The 17,434-nt window shown below is 51.5% G+C and overlaps 1 protein-coding gene across 1 annotated transcript in view; it reads left to right on the top strand.

Moving 5' to 3' along the window:
- Ptpru (protein tyrosine phosphatase receptor type U) overlaps nt 1-17,434 on the top strand; it is a 73,944-nt gene that overhangs the window by 23,760 nt on the left and 32,750 nt on the right. Inside the window, 7 exon segments of the mRNA XM_050151015.1 lie at nt 7,416-7,724; nt 11,109-11,218; nt 11,458-11,659; nt 11,974-12,076; nt 14,647-14,920; nt 15,127-15,163; nt 15,947-16,085. Of these exon segments, the coding sequence (XP_050006972.1) occupies nt 7,416-7,724; nt 11,109-11,218; nt 11,458-11,659; nt 11,974-12,076; nt 14,647-14,920; nt 15,127-15,163; nt 15,947-16,085 (1,174 nt within the window).

Consider the following 17,434-nt stretch of genomic DNA (forward strand, 5'->3'; position numbering starts at 1 on the left):
GGCTTCCCTGGGTGATGGACGGCGATGTGGAAGAGTAAGCTAAATAAACGTTTTCTTCCCCAGCCGCTTTTGGTCTTGGTGTTTATCACAGCAACAGAGAGCCCGACTATGACAGAGGGCAAAGGTTCCTGAAGGGGCTCCATGGGGAGGCTCTCGCAGCCATTGCAGCCGGAGATGGTAGCCGGAAGCCGAGGGGAAGTGACGATGATGGCACTGATGAAAAGTTGCTCGGCCCCTTTGGTTCTGAAGTCAGTAGCATCTGCTGATAGATCTGCTGTGGGATGGGGAAGGAAGAGATAGACCCCAGGATGCTCCAAGGTGTTTTGCTTGAGCAGCTGGACGGATGGAGCTGTCACTTACTGCACCATAGCGGAGTTGGCGGGGGCGGGGCGGTGTGTGTGTGTGTGTGTGTGTGCTGATGGCACCTGGGGGGTGCCATCGATCAGGAGCTGAGAGTCGGACACAGTGACTTTGAGATGCCGTTAAATGTGCCAGTGGCGATCTCCACCAGGCAGCTGGATGTATGAGCAAGACATGGAGGGACGGATGCTGGCTGCTGGCATGGATCTGAAAGTTGTCCTTACAGAGATGGTGTTGGTGGCATTTAAAGCCACGTGGCAGGGTCACATCTCTCATGTTAGTGTTCTCAACAGGCGGATTTTCTCTCCCCGGGGACATTTGCTGGTGTCTGGAGACCTATTGCTGTCATAATGGCTGCTGCTGGGTGCTACTGGCGTTAAGAGCTAGAGGCCAGCTAAACGCCTCGCAGTGCACGGGCAGTGCCCAATGACAAGTAATTATCGAGTCCAATAGTGGCGAGATTGAAAGCCCTCTTTAGGTTCTGGGCGAATGGAAATGAGGAGCTGGACATGTGAAGCTGATCCTTGGGGTCCTGTCGCAGTTTGGGTTAATCTGGGTGATTGCAGGGCGCGCGTAGCATGTGTGTGAAGTACAGTGACTGGCAACTCCGTAAGTGACAGCTGTCATCGTTATGGTGTTCTTCGTGTTTCAAAGGCATTTTTGATTTACCACTTAGAATAAATCAGAGCTTGAGGCACATATAAAACCTCTCCTGCACTCTCCCGAGTGTGCAGATGGGGACACTGAAACCCGGATGGGGCAGGGACTTGCCTATAATCAGACAGTGGGTCAAGAACCCAGGTTGTGGGGCTGAGGAAATGGCTCAGTCAATAAAGTGCACGCTGCCAACTCCATAAAAAGACAACTTCATAGCCAGGCGGTGGTGGCATACACGCCTTTAATCCCAGCACTCCGGAGGCAGAGGCAGGTGAATCTCTGTAAATTCGAGGGTTGTCTGGTCTACAGAGCGAGTTCCAGGACAGCCAGGGCTACACAGAGAAATCCTGTCTCAAAAAAACAAAAAAAGTGTGTGGTGTGGGGGTGTGTGGAGGCAGAAGATGCAGGTTTGTGTACACACACACACACAAACAGAGAGAGAGAGAGAGAGAGAGAGAGAGAGAGAGAGAGAGAGAGAGAGAGAGAGAGAGAGAGAGAGAGAGCGCTACCAGGAAGTTACAACTATTTTTTGTGGTTTGACTGGGCAGAGTAGGTTGTTTTTGAAACCTGTGCATGTAGTTTCTGCAGGTGGACCTGAACAGTCAGGCTGCGGTTAAGCCATTCTTTATGGCTAGGTGCTATTGCCTGACACAATTCCTCATAACTTTTTTCTTTTTTCATTTTGTTTTTTCAAGGCCGCGGGGTTTCTTTGTAGCTTTGAAGCCTATTTTGGAACTCTCTCTGTAGACCAGGCTGACCTCAAAATCACAGAGATCCGCCTGTCTCTGCTTCCCGAGTGCTTGGGATTAAAGGCTGTGCAGCACCACTGTCCAGCTCTAACAGTTATAACTTAGGATCATTCCCATTTTAGAGGTAAATAAACTAAGGCTTAGAGATTCAGCCGCTTGACCAAATCTGCACTGAATCACAGCAGAGCCAGAGGTGGAGCTGGTTACTCAGTTACGTTCCTGTTGCTGATAGAGCGCCCGAGATGAACAATTTGGAGCTGGGTTTACTTTGGCTCACAGTCTGAGGGTACAGTCCACCATGGTAAGGACGTGAAGACCACAGGAACTCGAAGCAGCTGGTCACGTTGCAGGCACAGTCAGGGAGAACAGAATCCCGAATGCTGGTTCCCTGCTTTTCTTTTCTTCAGTCTGGGATCCAGCTCACGGGATAGTTAAGGTAGTCCTTCCAGGTTAAGGTGGTCCTTCCCACCTCAGCCACAGGCAGGCCCAGAGACTGGTCATCCCAGGTGGTCCTGAACCTGTCATGTGGCTAACCACCTCAGCTGACAGGTCTTGATTTCTAATGGGTACTGATAGCAGCCGCAGCTGTCAAGGCCCCTGCCTCAGGCGGAGTGCCCGCTAGTGCCAGCCACAGATAAACATTTTTCTAGAGGCTTGCTGGGGTGGGGATGGGCCAGGGGCCAGGTGGGTAGACTCCAAACAAAAACCTCCTGCCCCTCCTAATCACAGGCTCCTCTTTGTTGATATCACCGCCCTAGAGCCTGGCCTGGGGTTGTTTTGCTCTTGGGCAGCTGTGTTGTGGGGCTCTCTAGGCCCACAATTCCCTCCACTCTATTATTACTGTAAAAACAACAATATTGCACCAGTAAAAGGCCTTAAAAAAAAATACCCAAGAAACAGAACCCCCAACCCCTCTGAATCACTCCATCCTAGCTCAACAGCTGCCTTAATTTTTCCGTCTTGTTCCGGTCTCTGCCCATGTCTTCAGTGTACATTTTCACATCCTTGTCATTGGCTGGGGCTGCCGCTCAGGATTCTGCTTCATTTGCTCGATGCGGGTCCATGTTTATAATTACGGTATTGCCTGCCAACGTCTACCCCGGATTTATGGGCTGTTTGTTTCTACATTCTTATTATTATAATGCTACATCAAAAAAAATTAAATGCTTGCAGTTCTTTTTATTCTCTTGAGTCGTATTCTTTAGCGCACACGATCAGGAGTGACTAGAGGAAGGGCTCTGATATGTTATTGCTCTGCGGCATGCTTGCACTAATTCATGTTACAGAAGTCTCACTTTGGTGCACACGTTTCTTTATTGATTCCTACTGGCTGGGTACTCTGGTTTGCCACGTCCCCTGTGATGCTTCCCTTTTCTGTTGTTTTGAGGCATGGTCTCCTACAGCTGAGGATAACCTTGAAGTCCCGATCCTCTCGCTTCTGCCCCCTAAGTACCGGGATCACAGGCAAGTGCCCGGCTTATATTTGGTCTTTAAAGGAGGTGGTTTTGTTGTTGCTTGTTTGTCTCGTCTCCCTCCTCTACCTCAGGCTGGCCTTGAACTAGCTCAGTAGTTGAACTTCGCATCCATCTGACCCCTACCCGCCCAATGCTGGCATAATTCACAGTTTTCAAGTAGGCATTGTTTCCTCCGTCGGACATCAGTCATTCGGAAGGATTCAGCAACTTTCCTGGAGTTGCAGAACTAGCAAAGAGTGGATGCAGGATGTGAACTTGGATGTACTTGACCCCATCCTAAAACTCCTTCCATGAGGCAGAGGCATTTCGTTGGCATTATTAAAATCAAGTCATTCTGGGTTAATTTAATAATGTTACATGTGCTCTCTGGCTTTTTTTCCATGCCCACTGTCCTCTTGTCTCTGAGTGGCTTGTGGGGTTCACCTGGATAGGGTTTCCTGGTCCCTGAACTCTATCTTGCCATTGTGCGTTGGCGGCTGAAGGAACGCCTTGGAAGCAGATAGCTTTTGGAAGCAGAGAGACTCTGGGTTCGCACCTTTCAACCAGCATGTCAATCTTAGTCAACACGGTGTTTGAGTCCCGGATGTGTCCGGGACAGAAGAGAAGAGGGAAGCGAGCCTTCCATTCAGGGCCCCTCAGCCTGTGAAGGTGGAGTGGGATATACCCACCCACACTGGTGTTTACCCTCCGTGGCCGAGGCTCCGTCTTGAGTTCTAAGAGGTGCTTTTGAGTAGCCTGAGTGGGTTGCTAGTGCTTAGAAACCTGGAGATTTCATATAAAAAAATCTGAATTTCTAGCTCTTAGAGACTGGGAGGGTCTGGAAATCCTGAGCCTGGAGTCCTCCGTGGGAAGAATGCTCATGAGGAGCCTGGCTTCTGCTGCTGTTGGCGATGGGACCCCTGCAGTCTTGTTCACTGAATCTGAAGCTTCCATCTAGCCAGAATACAGTAAACTGGCCCTGCCCTTGTCCAAATCTTGAAGGAGGGCAAGAAAGCAAGTGTCTGAAAGATAGGAAGGAAGATGGGCTCCAGGCACAGGGCGGTGTGCCGGCAGAGCTGGTCTGAGACACTCTCTATAGAGAAGAGAAAGTGGCTACTGTAGCCACGCTGGCTCAGTGCACACGGGACAGGCCAAAGCAAGGGGACAGAGACCGAATTAGACTTCTGAGTAAGGTGGCAGGTGAGCACACACAGTGTCCTGCCCCCCCCCCCCACAAGCATGGTGGGTCAAATCAAACCCGCAGGAACACCTGTGGGCTTCTCTGTGGGCCAGAACGGTGAGAAGTTCCATGTATGGCAGCTGGGCCAGCAGCAGGCATCCTATCTTGGGTGGCAGTGAGTAGAAGCGGCCTAGTCTGATGCCCATGTGGGATGGGACTTGGGTGTGTTTTGCTGTGGTCAAGAGATAGACCTTGTTAGTATGAAATCAGAAATCTCTTTCTGAGGTCTCCATACAGGAAGACTTGCCTCTTGCCCAGGCTAGGAAGGAACCGAAAGCTGGGTGGGGACAGGAACTTGCTGCGCTCAGTGCTAGGTCATTCCTACATTGTCACTCCTACAGTCCTGTGTTGGAGAGTGAGAACTGATGTTTCCAGGTAATAATTATAAGGGGCTGCTGAGTAAATTTTTCACGGACGATGACCACAGGGTTCTTCTTAATCCCATTACGGGGCTAAGTAGCCGTGCTTTCTCAGCCCCCAACAAAGAGGATGGGGCCTGTTGTAGGAAGGCACTCCCAGGACCTTTGAGGCATGGAATCCATGTCCCAGGATTGTGTGTGAGGGATAAAGGTGTAAGAAGAGACTGCTTTTTCATTCCCTGGCCACCCAGACCCGAATAATCACACAAAACTATATTAATTACAACAGTGTTTGACCAATGGCTCAGGCAAATTTCTAGCTAGCTCTTACATCTTAACCCATTTCTATTAATCTGTGTATTGCCACGAGGCTGTGGCTTACTGGAAAGGTTTTGGCGTCTTTCTTCTTTGGCACTTACATGGCATCTGCCTGACTTTGCCTTCTTTCTCCCTGCATTTAGTTTAGTTTTCCCACCTTGCTATATTCTGCTCTGCCGTAGGCCAAAGCAACTTCTTTATTAACCAATGATTATAAAACATTCACAGAAGCTGGGCGGTGGTGGCGCATGCCTTTAATCCCAGCACTCGGGAGGCAGAGGCAGGCGGATCTCTGTGAGTTCGAGGCCAGCCTGGTCTACAAGAGCTAGTTCCAGGACAGGCACCAAAGCCACAGAGAAACCCTGTCTCGAAAAACCAAAAAAAAAAAAAAAAAAAAAAAAAAAAAAAAAAACCCAAAAAACATTCACAGCATACAGAGGGGCATTCCACATCATCAAGAACTCTTGGAAGTGTCTTGACTCCCTCTTGGAGGCTTAAGATCATAGACTTGTTAAGGCAGACATGGAGATGTGGGCTGAACCCTCTCTCTGGAGGGTGTGCGTGCGTGCGTGCGTGCGTGCGTGCGTGCGTGTGTGTGTGTGTGTGTGTGTGTGTGTATGTGTGTACCATAAGACATGTGTGGAGGCTTGTGTCCCAGGGACCATACTCAGGTCATTAGGCCCTCTGCACTGGCCTAGAGCTTGCCTGATAAGCTCAGCTGGCTGACCATTGAGTCCCAGGGACCTGTCTGCTTCTGCCTCCTAGGTGCTGGGATTACAAACCCATATTGCCACAGCCATTTTTATGTGGACTCTGGGATTGAACTCAGGTTCCTCACTCTGGCAAAGCAAACATTTTTAGCATTGAGCTATCTCTCCAGGCTCCAGTATTTCTGTTTACAAAATGGGGACATGTTTTAGGCTAATGGAGTCGTTAAAAGACTGTAGCAAGGCCAGCCTCTCCCTACTGTTGGAGCAGCAGTGTCTCTCCAAGTCATGAGTGTGACTATTGTTTGTGAATTCCTCCTGGGGACCAGGGCAGCAGCAGCAAAGAGCATGCGTTCTGGTGCCGGCCTGATTGGGTTTATATTCTAGCTTCACCTTTGGTTGTGTGAGTTTGGACTCCTCACCTAACCTCTGTTTCTCTGCTTTCTCATTTGTACGACAAGGTTAATGACAGCCCCTGTCTCGCTGGGTTTCAACCAAGATTAAATGAGATAAAACTTTCTGAAGCCTTCAGAAAGATGTTGGACACTTCCAAAAAATTTAACTGCCAGTGTTATCATTGCACAACAGATTGCGTTTTGCTTGTGTTTTTGGCAGTCAGGGAACTCACCATTGAATTTGCGCCTTAGCGGTAGAGCCCTACCTCAGCCATAACGACATGGATTTCTGTTTCTGCTTTCCGAACATTCTCTGTCCTAGTGTTGTTTAGCTGTCCTAGCGCCCATCATCCTGGTTTGTAAATACTATGTAATTTTATATATATTGATATAAATGTTTCTGCATTAAGTTTAGAATTAGCAAATGAAGAAAATATAGCAACAGGTTGATTCTGAGTGGCCAGGTGTTATTCAGAATGTTCTTGAACTAGGGGGTAAATTCTGCTAATTACATAGCACAGCGTTCTATTTTGAGACAGGATCTCACTATGGAGCCCAGACTGACCTCCTGAGTGCCGAGATTATAGGCATGTGCCGCTACGCTGGCAAGAGCTAATGGTTCTTGTTTTACATTTACTTTTTATTTATAGTGTGTGCACGCACAGACCACACTGTGGACATGGAGGTGAAAGACAACGCCAGGGGGTTCTTTTCTTCTATCACATGGGTCTCAGAAATTAAATCCAGGTCATTGGGCTCAGCCAAGTGTCTCTATCCATTGAGCCATCTCACCGGCCCGGTAGCTAATGCTTCTAATGGGTTATGGTGTGTTGGCCTTTGTCATGCCTGTGTCATGGGTTTTACCTTACCAGTCTCAGTGTAGCCTAGCAATCCTCGGAGGGAGCCTTGCCTCTGTGTAGGTGCTGGGGATCCAAATCCAGGTCTTTTCCTTTTGCAGTTCAGGAAACTCAGGCTGAGAGAGGCGGACTCACTCAGGCAGTGATCACTGGCTGCAGGTGGTAGACTAGGATGCTCTATAGAGCCTGTTCAGTTCCGAGGGTGCTCAGAGTTCCAAGAGGCAGAGGAGGTTTCTGGCCGTTGATTGGTCCTCTTCTTCCACCCCTTCTTTTTCTCTTCCCATCTCCCCAACCTTCCCCCTGCTTTCTGTGTCTCCAGAGCCCACGAGGGCCCCGAAAGGCCTGGCTTTTGCCGAGATCCAGGCTCGCCAGCTGACCCTGCAGTGGGAGCCCCTGGGCTACAACGTGACGCGTTGCCACACCTATGCTGTGTCCCTCTGCTATCACTACAAGCTGGGTGGCAGCCACAACCAGACCGTCCGGGAGTGCGTGAAGATGGAGCGGGGTGTCAGCCGCTACACCATCAAGAATCTGCTGCCATTCAGGAACATCCACGTGCGTTTGATCCTCACGAACCCTGAGGGGCGCAAGGAGGGCAAGGAGGTCACCTTCCAGACAGACGAAGATGGTAAGTGTGCAGGCAGGATTCCCGGAGCCCAGAACGCCTCCCATACGCGGGGCCTCTGCTCAGACTCATGTAGGGAACTCCAGCAAGGCAGTGGTGGCCGTTCCTCATTCTTGGGGAGACTGTGGGTTGTTAGGTTAGTGTAATTTCTTCCTTAAGGACTTACAAGAATTCAGTGGTGAATTCGGATCAGGAATGTTCCTCATGGCAAGGTTTTTAATAACAGTTTTCACTGGTGACATAGATTTGGGTGCATTCGGTCACTTTCCACCTTGTTCTCTGAGATGGCCTCTCACTGAACCAGGACCTCACCAGCAGGCAGATTGGCAGGTCAGCAGGCTCCAGGTTTCCATGAGTCTCTGTCCCCACCCTTTCCCGAACACTGGGCTTACACATGTGCGCTCCTATGCCTGGCTTTTACATGGCCACTGAGGATCCAAGCTTAGGTCCTCCTGTTTGCATAGCAAGCTGTTGACCACCCGAGCTGTCTCTCCCGTCCCAGTTTTAGCTTTTTGAGTCTTACTCCACCCCTTCTCCCCTTTTCTGATATGGTCTTGCTGTGTAGCAGAGCCTGACCTCAACTTGTAATTCCCATGCCTCAGCCTCCTCAGGGCTGGCGTTTTGGCTATGTGCCACCATGCTAATTTCTAATGCATGCATCAAACCATGCGCTTTTCTTTATGCTAGACTCTCGCTGCATCCCTTAGTGTTTGTTGTCGTCCAGTGCTGGGGCTTCACCTCAGACTTGCGCACGATAGGCAGGTGTTGTGCAGCCCTGAGCTCACCCGTAAGTCTTACTATGTTGTTTTCATTACCATTCAGTTTAAAATATTTTTTAATTGCTGTAATAATTTCCTCTTTAACTCAAAAGTTATTTAGAATTGCTTAGCTTAATTTTTCCTCCCTCCCTCCCTCCCTCCCTCCCTCCCTCCCTCCCTCCTTCCTTCCTTCCTTTTTCTTCCATTCTTTCTTCCTTTCTTTTTTCTCCCCAAGGCAGGGTTTCTCACTGTAGCTCTGGCTGTCCTGGAACTCACACTGTAGATCAGGATGGTCTCGACTCAGAGATCCACCTGCCTCTGCCTCCTGAGTGCTGGGGTTAAAGGTGTGCACACCACTGCATGGCCACTTTGCTTAATTTCTAAGCATTTAGAATGTGTGTGTGTGTGTGTGTGTGTGTGTGTGTGTGTGTGTGTGTAGCCCATATAAAATTCATCTCACCTCGTTGGTTTTCCGCGGCACCACTCACCTCAAGCATGTGCATAGGCCACACTGAAGATTTCTCAGGGTAGGAGCAAGCAATGGCTGGGACTGCCCGAGGCTTTGCACAGTCTGTAGCTAAACACCACACTTCTCCATTCTCATGATCTCTGCATGTCATTTGGTCCCCAGGATTATGGTCAGGCCACCTCATTCTGTCCAGGGTGCTTATCCTAAGTGGTCAGTCCAATAAATTCCCATTGACTGGACACTTCAGCGAACTCACTCCCAAATGAAGAGATCACATCCCAGCACCCCAGGAGGCCACTAATGCTCCTGTGTTCACCTCTTCCCAAGGGTAGCCGTTACCTCTCCCAATAACACTGTGTATTAATTTTTGCTTGGTTCTGGGCTATGTGTAAGCAGAATCATGACGTAGATGCTTGCTTTGTGCCCGCTTGTTTCTGCGAAGTTTGTGCTCTCTGGAGACCGGATCGTGGCAGGCATGGTCCTAGTGAATGCGTTCTCACCCCTGTGTGGTTCATTCTAGAAATGAGTCCGCCATATTTACTGCCTGTTAACTGTCGTGAGTATCTGGGCGGATTCCGATTTGGTTACTTTGAACAATGCTTTGAAGAAAGTCTGTGTAGATTATTTTTGGTAGATATTCATGTGTCGTGTGGGTGTGTGGAGGAGAGAATGACTAGGTTGCAAGGGCGTGTGTTCATCTTTAGTAGATTTAGCCAGACAGTTTCTCATTGGTCGTGATTGTGCCAATTTCTACTCCACTAGCAGTGAATGAGACTTGGTGGTTCTGTCATCTTACTGACTCTTGGAATTGTTGATTATACTTTTTTATTTTCTGTTTGGATAGGTAAAGAATGATCTTGGGAAATTTTTGTTTTAACTGAATGCTTAGCTTTCATTGTATTATTATTATTTGTGTATGTGTGTAGGCGTGTATGTGTGTGTGTGTGTGTGTGTGTGTGTGTGTGTAGGCGTGTAGACCAGAGGTTGATGTTTTTCTTTATTGCTTTCTATCTTATTTTTTGAGACAAGGCCTCACTGAGCCTGGATCTCCTTGTTTCTGCTCGGCTGGCTGGCCAGCGAGTCCCAAGAAACCCACCTGTCTCTTCCCCGTAGCCCCCAGTGCTGGTTACAATGCACACCCCCAGTGCTAGGTCACGATGCACACACCCATGCTGGGTCACGGTGCACACCTCCAGTGCTGGATCACGGTGCACACCCCCAGTGCTGGTTACAATGCACACCCCCAGTGCTGGGTCACGGTGCACACTCCCGGTGCTGGGTCACGGTATACACACCCATGCCGGGTCACGGTGCACACCTCCAGTGCTGGATCACGATGCACACCCCCAGTGCTGGGTTACAGTGCACACACCCATGCTGGGTCACGGTGCACACCCATGCCGGGTCACGGTGCACACCTCCAGTGCTGGATCACGATGCACACCCCCAGTGCTGGGTCACGAATGCACACCAGAGACCTGGCATTTGCGTGCATATTGGGGATCCAGACTCAGGACCTCATGTTTCACCCAAACTGGCTCTTCAGCCCAGCTCTCACTGGTTCTTACCCTTCCTTCCACTGTCCCTCCCGATGACCTCCACTTCCTCAGAAACGTTTATCAAAGTGTTTTCCAAGTCAGAAGCTGTGCCTTGCCATGCTTGTTTAGGTTGTACAACACAGCCCAAGCAAACAGATCATATCTCACAATGCCCATGTGGGGATTTTTATAGCACGTGTATGTGATGTAGTTATCAGTTTGTTAATCTCCAATCTCATTGAGACTGTTTATGTAATTAAGATCTTTTTAGACAGGGAAACCTCTCCACCTGTGATCCAGACCCCCTATGGCAACTGATTTCCTTTCTCTGGTAAATAACTGTATCTCCTGAGCCTGAATGGAACCTGCTTGGCCCTGAAAGTGGAAGGAATACATAGGCCCCTATGGATTGGGTCACGTGAACTTTGAACTTTGCATACTTCACATTATTTACTTCCGGTGAGAGAGGGGCTGTGTCATGTCCATTTCATAGATGCAGAAGCTGAGGCTCAGGGAGACTGACTAGCCCAAGCAGAACAGCTAGGAAGAGGCGAGGCTGATGCATGAACTCTGGTGTTTGGAGCCAAAGCCCACTTTCTTCTCCTCAGCCCTTCCCTCGCAGTGCCTGGTGGGATTGCAGCTGAGTCCCTAACCTTCACTCCCCTGGAGGACATGATCTTTCTCAAGTGGGAGGAGCCCCAGGAGCCCAATGGCCTCATCACTCAGTATGAGGTGAACAGGGGCCCAGATGGGAGGTCAAAGTTCCTTCCTGTGCTGTGACAGAGAGGGAGGTGGGCCTTCAAGATACTTCCATGATGGTCAGAGTCTGTGCTCTGTGAGTTCTGAGTAAGGTGGGAGGCAGCCCAGAGCACCTCTAGTTTCTATGGAACATAAAGGTTGGTGGGTGGTATTCCCGGGATAGCGACGCCCATCCATGTCCTGTTCCACCTACCTGCTCCTTCTGCCCCCAGATCAGCTACCAAAGCATTGAGTCCTCGGACCCAGCTGTGAATGTGCCTGGCCCGCGGCGCACCATCTCCAAACTCCGCAATGAGACTTACCAAGTCTTCTCCAACCTGCACCCTGGCACCACCTACCTGTTCTCTGTGCGTGCCCGTACCAGCAAGGGCTTTGGCCAGGCGGCTCTCACGGAGATTACCACCAACATCTCAGGTGAGCTTCCTTGGGAGGGGGCCTAGGGTCCCAGGTTCCAAGGATTTTGAAGGGTGGAGCAGCCTGGTGTGGGCACAGAGGAACCTCCTGAGATAAAGGAACCATTTAAAGGCTTCAAGTCAGAAGTCGGGGACTAAATCAGAGGGGTCAGGAAACTATGGTGGGTGGAATCAGAAGGTTGAGGTCAGAGGTCAGCACCTAAGATGGGGAGGCATGGAAGCTTAGATCAGGGGAGCATGATGGTAAGGGGGTTAGAGGTCTGGCCTCCCTGGCCAGTGGCCAGATGCCACGCTTGTGTTCCTGTCTCTTCTCAGCTCCCAGCTTTGATTATGCTGACATGCCGTCACCCCTGGGCGAGTCTGAGAACACCATCACAGTGCTGCTGAGGCCGGCCCAGGGCCGCGGAGCACCCATCAGGTGGGAAAGCCTGTGGAGAGAGGGTGGGCGACAGCCCTCTCCTCTGATCTGGCCAACTCTCTGGTGACCCTACTTCCTGCCTGGGCTCCGAGTTGAGGAGGGTGCACCATGATTCTGGGCAGTGGCAAGCTTGAAGCCACTCATTTCCAGCCAAGACCACAGGTCTCTGCTGGTAACTGTCATGGGTCTCCTGGACAGTGTCCAGTTTGGAGAAGGAACAAGGCCTCCCCAGGGTGGTTCATTAGGCACTCAGGAGAAGTAAAACTCTTGGGGCCTTGTATTTTCTAGCTAGTTCTGTTCCTGCACACACAGGGATGGCTATCTCTATAGAAGACTAGGGAACCAGCCAGTTAAGGCCATCCCCACACAGCTTTTCTGCTCCCCACAGAGGACTCAGGGATTGTTGATGTTGCCTCGGCTGTCTCTGCTCTCTGTGTGTGTGTGTGTGTGTGTGTGTGTGTGCATGCGCACGTGCGCATGTGCGTGTGTGTCTGTGTGTGCATGTGTGTGTGCACGCTAGAGTACAGATGAGGAGTGAGTGGGGTCTTCTCACGGTTGCCTTCGTAATGAGTTTGGAGACGTGAGGGTGGGTGAGACGCACATGTGGGGAGTCAGTGGGAACTTGCATGTGTTTGAGAGTGTGTGGGTGTTCATGCAGGTATGACTCATGGTCAGCCTGACAATACCCTAGGACTTCATGTGCACAAAGTCATTTTCACTTCATGGAAACCTGAGCAGAGCATGTGATTAAACTCGCTAGCAAAGCCAGTGAAGGGAGGAAGGACTCAATTTGATTCATGCTTTTAGAGGCTTCAGTCCACGGTCTCTTGGCCCTATGCACTTAGAAGACCAGGATGGTGATAACATATGGGGTGGGAGTGGGAGTGATGACTGATCTCAGGGCAACTGGGAGGCAGAGAGAGAGAGAGAGAGAGAGAGAGAGAGAGAGAGAGAGAATAGCTGGGTTCTACCCGGCTCCCTCAGTCATTCCACCTGTACCCTCAGTCCATGGGGTGGTACCCCCACATTCATGACAGGTCTTCCACTCTTAGGTGACCCTCTCTGGACATATCTTTGCACACATGCCCAGAGGTGTGCTTTTCCAATCTCCTAGGTGTTTCTCAATTCAGTCAAGTTGCCAGCTATGTAAGCTATCTTAACCTACAAAACTGGTGTGTGTGTGTGTGTGTGTGTGTGTGCGCTGGAGTAAAGATGGGAGCGTGCATGAGCAGGGTCATCTCAGGTAGCCTTTGTGGTGTGTTTGGCTAGAGAAGTGAAGGTGGGGGTGACTTTTGGAAGGTACAGAGCCTCTCCACCTGCCATTTGGGTATCCCCCTTTGGTGGGGACTGGGAGCTGTCCCATGAAGGTGGCTGGGTTGCCCACATGCCCCAGCTAGTCCTCCACCTTCTCACCCGACCCTTTGCCTTCTCTTCCTCACTTGCTGGGTCTCCCCGATATTTACTACCACTGCCTGCTTTGGCCCCCGTAGACTCTCAGGCCCCTGTGGGTGTTGTGTTCTTTGAGGAAGCCTCCAGGTTTGTGTGTGGCAGTGTCAGGCAGGACTTGGTCACGCTAGACGGGAATATGGAGACGGGACATGGTGGGCGGGGTGATCCTCATCTCCCTGAGACTCCGTCTCTTTAGACACCACTTCAGTTTGAGGCTAATGTGAACCTCCGGGGAGCATTTGGAGCTGGGGAAGGCTTGACTCCTATTTTGGGGGGTGGTGCTGAGAAGGATCTGGGCTGGCATTTGCAGAGGTTTTGTGACAGGCAGTGAACACATTCCCTGCACTGGAAACTGGAGGGAAGGCAGAGGCATTCCTACTTCCCAGAGCAGAGTCTGGCCGGCGCGGTGGCCCAAGCTGAGCTGTGATGGAGGCTGACGGGAAGGAGTTAAGCATATCAGACCCCACATGTTTGCTCTGGCTCAGTTCCACAGTGGACTGGAGGAGCCCACAGCCAAAGTCCCTTCCTCGAGGCGCTAAAATAAACAGAACTCCAGTGGTCAGGAGCAGAGACACAAGTCAGGGCAGGAGGGCCCTGCGGGGCACAGCAAGCTCCAGTTTGCAGAGGGTTGCCTGAGGATTGAGAGGGCTCTTAGATGGTTGGTCGCACCAGCATATCTTTGTTTGCTTTGTGAGCGTCTCTTTCCTGCTGGGGACAGTTAATTCCAGGAGGCCCAGATCCCTTAGTACCAGCGCAGGGCCTCTCACCTGAGCGTAGTAAATGTGGTCTTACCCTAGTCGTCCTTTACCGGAAAGAGCCCGGGTGCTCCCGTGTTCTAGGTTGTGTGTCACACAAGAAGGCTCATTGATGAGATCCAGTGGGCCTTAGGGTTTAGTACCACTGAGCAAGGCTACAATTGGTGGCAGCAATAACAATGGACACTCACTTGCTAAGTGTCCCTTTCTAGCTACATCCTGGTTCACTCCCATCTTACAGAGGAGGAAACTGAGTCCTGGGAGCTTCTGTAACTTGCTAGGTTAGAAAGAGGCAGAGCTAAGACCCCCGACCTTCACTACCCGAAGGCTCTCTGTGATCACGTGTGCCATCTCCTCCCTGTCCAGTGTATACCAGGTGGTTGTGGAGGAAGAGCGGCCACGGCGCTTGCGACGGGAACCAGGAGGTCAGGACTGCTTCTCGGTACCTCTGACCTTTGAGACCGCACTGGCTCGTGGCCTGGTGCACTACTTCGGGGCTGAGCTGGCTGCCAGCAGCCTGCTTGAGGCCATGCCCTTTACTGTGGGTGACAACCAGACCTATCGTGGCTTTTGGAACCCACCACTTGAGCCCAGGAAGGCTTACCTTATCTACTTCCAGGCAGCGAGTCACCTGAAAGGGGTGAGGAGCCGGCTGTGTCCTAGGGGTGTAGACTGGGGTACTGGGCTGGAGGGTGGGGGACCTTTGGGGAGGCCTACCACTAGGGCCTGAGACCTGGTCCTAGACTCTATACTCTAACCTCCTTTCCCATCCCAACAGGGGTTCCTGGGCTGTAGAGCGTGGATTTGGCTTTTTGTGTCTCTGAGCCTCTTCATCTGTATTTCTAGGAAACCCGGCTGAACTGCATCCGAATTGCCAGGAAAGGTGAGTCTGCTGGATGTCCTCAGCCCTGCTCAGGCATGGCCTCTCATCTGTGCACCTCCAGGGGCCCCAGGGCTATGGGAGCAGACAGGGCTATGAGAGTCTAGGGCTGTGGAAGTCAGGCCCCGACTAGGAAGGTCTCCCTGACTCAGCTACCTGGTGCCCACTTCAAGGGCTTCTTTTCTCAAACTGGACAGCAGGCAGCCTCTCACACCCTTCACGCTCCCCATAGTGTCAGAAGGGTCCCTGACAGAGACAGGAACCAGCCTGTGCAGAGAAAGCCATCTTGCTTGTGCCTTGAGAGTGATGGTAGCTGGTCCCTTGTCTGGGTTCTGTATCTGTTCCTTTTTCTACGGTGGGATAGACAGGGCAGGCAGGGAGGATGTGGTGTGAGGACCACCCCTCTTCTAGACATGGCATATGGTTGGTTACACCCTGAGATGTCTCATCTGTAGCACAGGTACTTTCCCCCTTCATCACCTGGTAGGAGGGCAAGAGGATAGGGCTGAAGGCCCCAGGTGTCCCCAGTTCTCTGTCTGAAGATGTGGGGACTAAGAGGAGGAGAGCAGGCTGAGGGAGACTGACCTGGGATGTGGAAGGCAGGCTATTGGCTGAGAGGCAAGGTGAGGAGACAGATCTCCGACTGAAAGGCAGGGCGGTGCCTAGGTGCAGCGCTGGGGCCTTGGCGCGTGCATGTTTGGGTGACTTGTTCCGTGCCTCGGTGCTCAGATCCTGGCCTGTCGGGTGGGGTGATCTCTGATCCTCTGTCTCATTCATTCTTCCCAGCTGCTTGCAAGGAGAGCAAGCGACCCCTTGAGGTGTCTCAGAGATCGGAGGAGATGGGGCTCATCCTGGGCATCTGTGCAGGCGGTCTTGCCGTTCTCATCCTCCTCCTGGGAGCCATCATTGTCATCATTCGCAAAGGGTGAGTAGTACCCCCCCACCCACCAGGGGCTTCCTACCCCTGAAAGGCCTGCTGGGCACAGAGGAGCCATGGCTGGGGTTGGGAGAACAGCCCCTTGCCCCTGGTGGTGAAGTATGTGGAGGGTTGCCAGCCTGGGCATTGGGCCTGTGGATTAACACACGCTGGAAAGTGAGTGTCAGAGACTCAGCAAAGAGCACTGTTGTGGCTGGAGCACAGGTCTGGCTGGTACCAGGAGCCACTATCCAGGAATGGGTATTCTGCCTTGTGCCAAGGAGCTATGCTGGAAGCAAGCACTCCCTTCCTTTGCTCTACAGAGACGACCTGACTGTGACTTGGCCCTCTAGCCAAGGTCTCTGCCATGACTGATTGTGCAAGCTCAGAGCCCCAGAGTGAGCGAGCTGCCAGGGTGTGTTGAAGGACATCTGGTCTAGTGTTTAGATTGGTTTCAAAGCGACAGAGCCTGTCGAAGCCGATGATCCTCCTCACTTTGCAGAGTGCTTGCCTCACATACACGGAGCCGTAGCTTTGGTCCTCGGCCTGGTCTAAACCAGAGGTGATGGCACACATGCGTGTGATCCTAACATTCCAGAGATGGATGTAGGAGGGTCAGAAGTTCAAGGCTGTCTTTGTCATCTCTGTTGTATACTAAGTTCAATGCTTGCCTTGGCTCCCTGAGATCCCGTTTCAAAACAAAACAAAAGCTCAAAGTGCCAAAAACGAAAAGCTCCCCACCTGGAGCCAAGTGAATTAAACGGAGTTGGAGGCAGGGCGGGAACTCCTGAGACCCCTCTGCCTGCGGCCATACACTGTCTTAGTTTCACCAGGCATCTCCAGAACATGGTGGCTCAAACCCTGTAATTGAGCCCTAGAGGAGGCGGCGGACCTGCCCAAGGTCACCCTAGGAGCCAGAGGCAGAGCCAGCCTCCTCCTTCCCCATCTGGACTCTGGCTTCTGTAGCCCCTGCTGCTGCCAGGGTCTGGGCACATGCCGGCTGGTTGGCACCCGCTCTCTGGGCTGCCAGGAGCAGATAAGTAGGATCCAGGGAGGCGACAAAGAGCTGGCCAGGGCCGTCAGCGGTAGAGACAGGGTGTGCCAGTGGGATGGGGATTGTGTGTGGGAAGGCCTATCCTGGACTCTCTCCCGAAGTCAAAGAACAGTATCTTGAGACGAACTATTTTTAATGATCACTTAATGAGGAATGACTGTGTGCCAGGAGAGGCGCTAGCTACTGAGTGCCCAGAATGTGCCAGGCGAGGTTCTGGCACTTGGGGTCTATCCGAGAACATTTCCTTCTTGGATCCTGACAAATAGCAGGCCAGACTCCCTTTTCTCTGATGGAGAAGCTGTAA

Source organism: Alexandromys fortis, unplaced genomic scaffold (genome assembly GCF_014885135.2).
Source record: "Alexandromys fortis isolate MF-2015 unplaced genomic scaffold, M_Fortis_MF-2015_v1.1 scaffold_26, whole genome shotgun sequence".
NCBI lineage: Eukaryota > Metazoa > Chordata > Mammalia > Rodentia > Cricetidae > Alexandromys > Alexandromys fortis.